The sequence below is a fragment of the Labeo rohita genome, chromosome 7 (assembly GCF_022985175.1).
Source record: "Labeo rohita strain BAU-BD-2019 chromosome 7, IGBB_LRoh.1.0, whole genome shotgun sequence".
In the NCBI taxonomy this organism is placed as follows: domain Eukaryota; kingdom Metazoa; phylum Chordata; class Actinopteri; order Cypriniformes; family Cyprinidae; genus Labeo; species Labeo rohita.
The window spans coordinates 18,878,887-18,889,320 of NC_066875.1; the positions used below are offsets into that span (position 1 = coordinate 18,878,887).

General features: G+C 36.9%; 1 protein-coding gene across 6 annotated transcripts in view; it reads left to right on the forward strand.

Moving 5' to 3' along the window:
* The window catches only part of brsk2b (BR serine/threonine kinase 2b), a 167,414-nt gene extending 158,151 nt beyond the window's left edge, over positions 1–9,263 (forward strand). For 5 of the 6 annotated variants that reach the window (XM_051115262.1, XM_051115265.1, XM_051115266.1 and 2 more), the window contains one exon: positions 7,020–7,450. In XM_051115262.1, the coding sequence (XP_050971219.1) occupies positions 7,020–7,219 (200 nt within the window). In that variant the 3' untranslated portion in view covers positions 7,220–7,450. The other variant, XM_051115264.1, reaches the window with a different exon arrangement.
* Positions 9,264–10,434: the final 1,171 nt, after the last annotated feature.

The following is a 10,434-nucleotide window of genomic DNA, read 5'->3' on the forward strand; positions in this document are numbered from 1 at the left end:
TATCTAAAGGTGCTGGAAATACACATTTGACCTTATCAAAGCACATTGCACAGAATTGCATTGCAAGGCACTGGCACACATGCACACATTCTCCTTAGCGGTCACACACACACTCACAGAGCATGCTAGAGCACACTTGCGTTTATATACGTATTCAGGAAATTTCTTGCAGATATCTAAATCAAACCTGTGTCCCAAGTAAATTTACGTAGCTTTAAATTGGTCATTCTACGAGCAGAAATGTGATGGGCTAGACTGTGGTTCCTGCTGGAGATGATGAAATGAAAGAACAGAGAAATCCTCTGCCTGTCTTCTCACATGGCTGTTTGTGCACATGGTTAAGAGCCTGTTACAGCTCCCTCTGCTGGACAGCCCCAAATCCATACTGTCCAAAAGCAATACCACTGAGTAATACAGAAAAGGGAGTTCATAATATCATAATATCATTCTGCATTATGTCTGCTGTGTGCAATAAGCACAAAATACCTGGATGACTGCCAGTTGCAGTGTATTGGAAAACACAAAGGGAATCTGTCTAGTGTAAATTTGATTAAACTAGACAAAAATACAGATTTAGTTTAGAAATGCAAAATAACAATTTAATCACTGCCTGTAATGTTTAGAGCTGCATTAAGGCTGGGATAGACTACAAAACTTTTAATATCTGATCAGTATATCAGATAAATATCTGTAAAGATTAAAGATAAAAATTACTAACTAAGGACTACCAGACATTTGAGTAATTTAGAACACAACAAACTCATGTAGAGACATTGCATGTGTTTTAAAACTCAGAATACACTACCAGTCAAAAGACTTTTAATGTTTTTAATGTTTTCTGCTCCCCAAGCCTGCATTTATTTTATCTGAAATAGAGCAAAAGCAGTAATATTGTGAAATATTTTTACTATTTGAAATAATTGCTTTCTGTTTGAATATATTTTAAAATGTAATTTATTCCTGTGATTAAAGCTAAATTTTCAGCATCATTACTCCAGTCTTCAGTGTCACGTGATCCTTCAGAAATCATTCTAATATGCTGATTTGCTGTTCAAGAAACATTTTTTGTTATTATCAGTATTTAAAACAGTTGAGTACTTTTTATTTTTCAGGATTCTTTGATGAAATCTTTTGTAACATTATACGCTATACCATTCAAAAGCTTGGAGTCAGTATTTTTAGTTTTATTAAATTTTTAGGGAAAGAAATTTTAGAAATTAATACATTTATTTAGCAAAGATGCTTTAAATTGATCAAAAGCGATGCTAAAGACATTTATAATGTTGCAAAAGATTTCTATTTTAGATAAATGCTGTTCTTCTGAACTTTCTATTTATCAGAGAAACCTGAAAAAATTCTACTCAGCTGTTTTTCATAATAATAATAATAGTAATAATAATAATAATAAATGTTTTTTTGAGCAGCAAATCAGCATATTAGAATGATCTCTGAAGGATCATGTGACTGGAGTAATGATGCTAAAAATTCAGCTTTGAAATCACAGGAATAAATTATATTTGAATGTATATTTAAATAGAAAACAGTTATTTTAAATAGTAAAAATATTTCAAAATGTGACACTTTTGCTGTACTTCGGATCAAATAATGAGCAGATGAGACTTCTTAAAAAAAAACGTTAAAAATCTTACTGTTCAAAAACTTTTGACTGATAGTGTATACATGCCTGATGTCCTTCAACTGAATCATTGTCAGAAGCTAAAAAATCAAAGTCTGTGCTCATAATACACTATTTTCTGATTTTCTGTGAAATCTGTCATCTTAAATCTGCAGACTGGCTCTGACTTTGAGCAACTAGCGTTGACTTGTCCAAACTGAAAATCAGGGCAAAAATATAGACAAAAGTCATGTACTGTATTCCAGCTTTACAGCGATAGTTCGCCCAAAAATGAAAATTCTGTCATTAATTACTCACTCTCACGTCGTTTCAAACCCGTAAGACCTTCCATCTTTAGAACACAAATTAAGATATTTTTATGAAATCTGAGAGCTTTCTGACCCTGCATAGACAGCAAAGCAACTGACACATTCAAAGTGGTAAAGAGGACATCATTAAAATAGTCCATGTGACATCAGTGGTTCAAAGATAATTTTATGAAGCTACAAGAATACATTTTGTGGTCAAAGAAAACAAAAATAACAAAATTAAGGTTGAGCCACTGATGTCACATGGACTATTTTAACAATGTCCTTACTACCTATCTAGGCCTTGAATGTGTCAGTTGTGTTGTTGTCTATGTAGGGTCAGAAAGCTCTTGGATTTCATCAAAAATATCTTAATTTGTGTTCCGAAGATGAACGAAGGTCTTACGGGTTTGGAACGACATGAGGGTGAGTAATTAATGACAGAATGTGGGTGAACTATTCCTTTAATTCTTTCTGTTTCACACGTCTTTTGGAAATGTGTCAGCATTCATTCATTCTTGATATAGAAGGTCAGTTTGGACTTTTTAAAATGAGGTACAGTGCAATACCTCAAAAAGTGTATCCTGAATATTTCGGCAAACATGTCATCCTTGTATTTCATGCTTCAAACTGAAATTTATTGTGCACAGTATAACCAACATTCTGTATACTACAACAAATAGTAGCCTGTTAGTATGATAGTATGACATTTCAAACAAAACCCCTCTCTCTCAATGCCTCATTCTGAAAATATTCCTAAAACAGGATATGTAATATTCATTACACAGAATGCAGTTATATTCACATTATGCATTTGGACTGTCTTAAAGAACAGAGCTGTTATCAGGATCGTGACCCACCACCCAGTGTAGCTTTAAAGATGTGCCATCCTCTCACCCTGTCAATCACGCCTTTCCCTTCCCCCTGGCTTTGCCCTTCACCCCCTGCTCTCCCCCGGCTGTTGATCATGGCGGCTGTTGAGTGAATGGGCATGAGAGCTTGAGTGTCCTTACTGACCGTGAGCAGACCTGCACAGCAATGAGCACCAGCATGCTTCACTCTCAACAGATGTGGCCACGTAATAAACATCTGTGCAAGGAGGTTGAATCACTGAGTTCATGTCGTTACTGTAAAGTCAATGGGGTGCTTTGAGAATGTCATTTTAGGCTGAATATTTGATTTGATTGGACATGTTACAGTAATATGTCATGTTCCTTTGACAGGAAAGCGTTCAAAGGGTGGTAAGAGGTCTATTTTAACTCTTCTGCCACAGTGTACGTCACTTTATCATACACACGCTGTGCAGTGCGTGGCACTTAAACACAGAGACTCTTTAAAGGGATAGCTCACCCAAAAATGAAACCTCTGTCATCGTTTACTCAACCTCATGTCGTTCCAAACCCATAAAACTTTTGTGATTCTATGAATCTTTGTTGACCTCTTTTTGTACTTTGAATAGAAAAACGGAAATCTCTATAGGTTCTCATAAAAGTATGAAAAGGCTTATGGGTTTGAAATGACATAAGGGTGAGTAATCTGCCAGAAATTTCATTTTTGGATGAACTATCCCTTTAAATTTGAAATATGCAGAGATGTGTGTGTTTGTGTGTGGGAGTGTGTGTGCATGATCTCACTTGATAGGATCCATGAAAGTTTAAATTCTCTAGAGTGAAAACGCTTCATACATTCTTCATGTTGTTTTTCTCTCCGTATTCAATTCTTGCGTCATTTTACTTTGTTTTTGTGGGTCAATTGTTGCATCTGAATCACTTTGGTGAAAGGCCTCGTTAATTTAAACATTTAATCAGCAGCGCTTATGAATCTGTTAAACCAGGTTTTTTATTTGAAGATGATGTTTGGGCTTTTATGTTAGCATGTGTCTCAGCACCTCTTTCTTGAAACACTTCTTTCATGTTGATCATTTGGGACTTTTACAGTAGAAGCAATCATCTGTAGAATCGCTGTATAATGAGGGGCAGAATCCTAACGGGACTAGTTTTCTCAGCGTGACCTACTTATGTAGGGCCCTATAAATACAGTATGAGTATTAAAACAAGCAACAGTGAAGTCTGGTATGTGTTTGCTGATGGATTAATAGTCATTTTAAAGGAGCAGAGTAATTATTAGCCACTATAGAAACAATACAGTAAAACCCTAATTTTATAGCTAGTTTCGGCTGCTTTCTTACTTTATCAGATTGACTTAACCTAGCAGGGTTAAATTCAGCAACATTCTAGCTATAAATTTTATTTTGTGGGCGAGACGTAAATCCATTGTCTTTAGCCTAGAGCTATTTGACTGCAGCTCAGCACATACCCAATAAGTAAAAAACAGCCGTGCTGTCCTGGTCGTTTTCTGTGTCTGCAATAGTTTACCCAGTATAAATCTAAACGGAGATGAACATTTGTAATGGCTCACGTTAGAAATGCTGAAGCAGTGTCCTGTGTGTCTCAAAGCTGCCACAGCTGTCATGTCTCTTTGAGAGTCTCTTAGGCTGTGGCAAAGCAGCCTGTCTTCTAGGGAAGCGGCAGTTTCGAGCTTTCTGTCATGATGTTGAGAGGAGTCCAGATTGTATTGAGAGACTCAGAGACAAGCTCTGGAACTAAAGCAATCTACTCTAGTGTTCACACAGGCCATGGTCTGCCATGTTACAGCTTGTGCTATCGGGCCTCTGCTGCTCAGTCACTTATGAAATTGGAAAAAGAGGTGATGGTTTGCAAGCCTGTGTTGGTGTCAAATAGGGTGTGTAGTTAATCCTTCTGGGCCAGCTGTCAGGTGTATTCAGAATCTGCAACAATTTGTACCACTACATTTCAAGCCATTTATGAGATTTCATGTTTGCCACTTGATCTGAATCAGAAATGAGGAATTTAGCATTAATATATTTAGCTGTATATGTACCAGGGTGTAAACATATGCTCTGACAATGATTTTATATAATTATTATTCTTTACTAAATCTTGCAGTACATCATGAAATTTATTCACAGCTCTTCGGTTTAATTGTTTTAGCAACATTTTTAGGGTCACTATAACTAACATATGCCACAAACAGTGTAATAATTCCTGAACAAATTACTGTTATAAACCAGTTCTTTTAAGTGAATTAAAAACATACAGCACCACCAGTGTAGTCAGATTTGCAAACAAATTGGTGAACTGAAAAACCTACAGCATGTAGTTCGATTTGATGAACAAATTATTTTCATGAACCAGTACTTTTATGTGAATCAGAAAACCTGTTCTTTTTAGTGATTCAAAAACATACAGCGCACCCAGTTTTGTCTGATTCACAGAAAATGTATTTTTATGAACTGGTTCATTTAAGTGAATAAAAAACATACAGCATGACCAAAGTAGTTAAATTTGTACTAAAGTTATTCTGACTGACTGTTTCTTTTAAGTGAATCAGAAACCAGTAAAGTCTGATTCACAAAAAAATGATTCTTTTAAACCTCTTATATTAATTTTATAATCTCTTATATGAATCAAAAACATAAAGAGCTGCCAGTGTAGTCTGATTCACAATATATATATATATATATATATATATATATATATATATTATTATTATTATTATTATTATTATTATTATTATGAACTGGTTCTTTTAAGTGAATCAAAAACATGCATCGTGACTAGTGTAGTCTGATTTCACAAATGATTGATTCTTATGAAAGAATCAAAAACATACAGTCTGATTCACAGGAAAATTATTTTTGTAAATTGGTTCTGTTAAGTGAATCAAAAACATACAGAGTGGCCAGTATAGTCTGATTCACAAAAAAAGAAAAAAATAATTCTATGAACTGGTTCTTTTAAGTGAGTCAAAAACATGCAGCATGAGCAGTGTAATCTAAATCACAGAAGATTGATTCTTCTGAACCTGTTCTAAAAACTACATCAAAAACATACCGTGCATCCAGTGTAGTCTGATTCACTGAAAAATTATTCTTATGAACCAGTTCTTTAAAGTGACTCAAAAACATGCAGCATGACCAGTGTAGTCTGATTCACAAATGAATGATTCTTATTAACCTGTTCTAACAACTAAATCAATCACACAGTGCAACCAGTGTAGATCAATTCACTAAAAAATTATTCTTATGAACCGGTTCCTTTATGTAAATCAGAAACATACATTGTGATCAATGTAGTTCAATTCATGAACAATGTCACACGTGTTTCTTATTAAACACAGCCAGAATACCAGTTTTTTTTTTTAAGCGATTAAAGGAGAAGTCCACTTCCAAAACAAAGATTTACAGATAATGTACTCACCTCCTTGTCATCCAAGATGTTCATGTCTTTCTTTCTTCAGTTGTAAAGAAATTGCTTTTTGAGGAAAACATTTCAGCATTTTTCTCCATATAATGGACTGGTATGGGGCCCCGATTTTGAACTTCCAAAATGCAATTTAAATGAATCTTTGTTTTGGAAGTGGACTTCTCCTTTAAAAAGCATGTAGGGCAACCAGTACTGTCCGATTTCTAAACAAATGGACATTATAAACTGGTTGTTTAAAGTCAATCAGAAACACACAGCATAGTCTGATTCACTAAAAAAACATTTCTTCTGAACAATTTTTATTGTCAGGTGTACCCATGCAATTTCACACCCCTTATATAGCCTACCATATACAGTATTTGCTAAATTCTTCATTGATGTGTGTACACGCACAATTTGGGATATGTGTCCTGAATTTGAGGTTTGATGTCTAACAAAGAGCACATCATTTTCACATCACCTTGAATTACTTTGAAATGATTCAACGCAGTCGCATCTCCTTCCATTCCATCCAGTGAAGATCACAGAACATACGGAGACTGCTCCGCCACAGATACTCACTACCACAATAAGACCTTTGAACAATAATCCAGCCGTACTGTCAAACAGTCGAACGTGCCTGCAGATGCGCGCTGTATCCGTGTCAGTGTGTTCTGATACATGGCTTATTGTCTCCAGTTAATGCAGTCTCGTCCTGCCTCTCATCATCTCACCTTGCCTCGTCTGTGATCCTCATTGTTCATGTATTTGTTCTCTGTCTCTTTCTCTCTCTCTCTTGTTGTTCTCCTCTTCTCCCGTCTGTGCACCCAGGCAGCCCATTGAGTAACTTCTTTGACGTAATTAAACAGCTCTTTTCAGACGAGAAGAACGGGCAGGTGTCCCATCCGCCCGGCACGCCCAAGCATGCCAACAGCAAGAGACATGAGCCCGAGCCTAATGACTCCAAATGTCCATCTGGCCAAGACAAAGCCAAGATGGCACCATCAGTTGGGACACAGGAACAACCTTAAAACCAGGAGAAATACTAGATTACTAGTTTTAAAATAAAATACACAAAATAACTACTGAAAGGATGCTGTTGACTCTACAAAGTTTTATATAAAGGAATGAGTATTGAAGTACTGTACGTACTGACCCGACACTTTACAAAAGGCGCATACAGACACGCACGCCTTCTCTCCAGTGTTGTTTGTTCTTCACGGTGTCTCGTTATGTTCTGTTTTATGATGCCTTTATTTATTTCTGCTACCAGGAATTATCCAGAAAACGTGTTAAAGCCCCAAGTCCTGCTCTTGCACAAGATTCATGTATGGCACATTGATGGAGGGCACATTACACAGGAAGTTCAGTACAAGCAGCTGAGGGAAACTCCTCATTCTGATGCATCTAAACACCCCAAACACCAACAAGAGCTCCAAGCTATTCCTCAACTCCTTCCTCCTGCAGCTACTGTACATACAGCCACACACGTCCAAGGATTTGGAGTGAAGCCTTAAAACAAAGATGTTTATGAAAATTCTCACTAAGCTAACCCACAGTTCATCTTTTCATTTTTGTTTTAAATCCTTGCTCGTCTTCTCTCCTCCCCGTTCTCTGCTGACGCACACACAAACACACCGACGTACATACAGGACATCGTTACAAAAAGGACAAACGGCGACCGGAACTCTGGATATCATGACGCGCGCGTTTGAGGAGTTGCCCTCGAGGACCGTTGTTGGATTGTATTCTTTTCAATGTAGTCTTTCTTTGTGAAATGAAGAATTTAAAACATTTTATGGACTCAGTGTCACTGCTGTACAAGATTTGGAGATCCTATTTGAAGAATGGTGGGGATGAACTTTCGGGGTGGGCCGTGGGACTGGGATACGGGGGTGGGAGGTGGGGGGTGTCACAGTAAATGATCTATTCTGTTGTACAGACTGAAAATATTCCTTATGTAACAAATGTCTATCAGTGACATTGCTTAGATGAATTGTGTTGCCACATCCTGTTTTTTCTCATGTAGCGTTCATGAAATGTTAGTTTTGAATGACAATTATGCTTAATGTATTCGAGGGTTACTCATGATGTCAATTTTCGATTTGTATTTATTTCGTGTTTCATTTTTATTGAGAAACATCTGCAGGATTCAGAGACCTTTTACCCTTTTTTTTGTTTGTTTTTGTAACTTATTTATGCGTTTTTGTCTTTTCTTAATTTATTCAGCTGGGGAATATTTATATATACAAAACCGGGTGGTGGAGATTTTATTGTTTGCATCAGGGCGACTCATCCGATTGTTTGAAGGATCTTGTGTTTTGTGTACGATAACACTTATCCGATTTTGTGAATGAAGAACTCTTTCTTTCCCGGCTTTGACCAGATTAAAGAGCTTGTAGTATATGTTAAATTATTTACTGGTAATTTAAGAATGTAGACTAGCCTCTTTAGGGTGGGGGGTGAGGGATAACGAAGTATTGATATTTGTCACTCATCTCATTGTGTGTGTAAAACAGGTGGACGAGCTCAAATCACATGTTGTAAATAGACAACTTTGGGCAAACGACTTTCTTAAAAACCATCAAGGGGATCCTGCCGCTCCTGACTCTATCTCTCGTATTGCATGTCCGACATTCGGCTTTAATTTGCATGATGTTGTGGATGTTAGATTTCTCCTCCCCTCCGCCTTTTTCATCTTCATCGACTTGTTTCCTTCCGTTATCATGCCTTCATTTTCAGTTGGTCGTTTTTCTCTCATCTCCCTTATCGTGAACGCTTTCTCGCCATGTGCTCTGCTGCATCATGCTCTCGGGATGGGGGTCTGGGATGCCGTAACACTCGATCACTTATGGGAACATACGGCGTGGAGAATAAGCGGAGATGTAATCTAAGCAATACACATTGTTGTCCTTCCTATTTTGTACTTTGGGAGAAAAAAAGGAGCAAAGCTGGATTGTAATGTATCACGGATTTGATTAATACTGAGCGGGAAAAATAGAATCGCCGCTAATGTATCCCCTTGTAACTACTGTGAACAACTTCAGTGCAACGGAAATAAATCCATTGACTTTGGGACGTTGTATGTGTGTTTGATATTTTCTCTGAAATTTAGGGTGAGATGGGGCAAGATGACACACACACCCCTTTTTTTTCTTGACAAAATGGCACAACACATCTCAAAAAACAGGTAAAAGCCTGATTGGCTGGTTTGAGTTGGTCGTCCAGCCTGGTCAAAGCTGGTCAGCAGGTTGGCTTTAGAGGGGTTTTGACCAAGTCTTCAGTTGGTCATGCATTTCCAAGCCTCTAAAGCAGGGGTCCCCAAACTCGGTTGTGGAGGGCCAGTGTCCTTCAGAGTTTAGCTCCAGCTTGCCTCAACGCACCTGCCTGGGAGTTTCTATTATGCCTAGTAAGAGCTTGATTAGCTGGTTCAGGTGGTCTAAATAGGTTTAGAGCTGAACTTTGCAGGACACCGACCCTCCAGGACCAAGTGCTCTAAACATGACGCAGAACAAAATTAAATGTGATTGGTTGCTTTGCCTGTCAGTTATATGGCCTCTTGGGCAGTTCTTGGCCATTTAAAATGTCTGGCTACACGAGACTAACCTCTAACCAACTGACTGACCAGTTAAAAACAGCTTGGCTTAGGCTGGTTTTAGCTGTTTGTTTTTTTCAGAGCAGAATCTGAATATCAGCTTTGGTAAGATTATCATTCAAAGTTAAGTGATCTAATTTTGTGTCTTTTAGGAAATCGCGACCACTGACCGCTTATTGTATGTTGAATAACACATTTGTGTCTAATGACGGATTTATGGACAAATTAATGTTTTTAGAATTGTCGAGTAAAAAATAACATATTAAAGTGAAAAGATGAAATTAGACCCTTATTTAATAATTCTACGTTAGGTATACATTTCAAGAACTACAGTTGAGGTCAAAAGCTTACATACCTTGCGGAATCTGCAAAATGTTAATAATTTTACCAAAACAAGAGGGACCATACAAAATGCATGTTTTTTTGTTGTTTTTTTTCTATTTAGTACTGACCCGAATAAGATATTTCACAAAAAAGACAAAGAGAAAATAATAATTGAAGTTATAAAAAAGGTTTACATATGCTAGATTCTTAATACTGTGTTTTTACCTGAATAATCCACAGCTGGATATATATATATATATATATATATATATATATATAATTAACATTTTGCAGATTCTGCAAGGTGTACGTTAACTTTTGACTTCA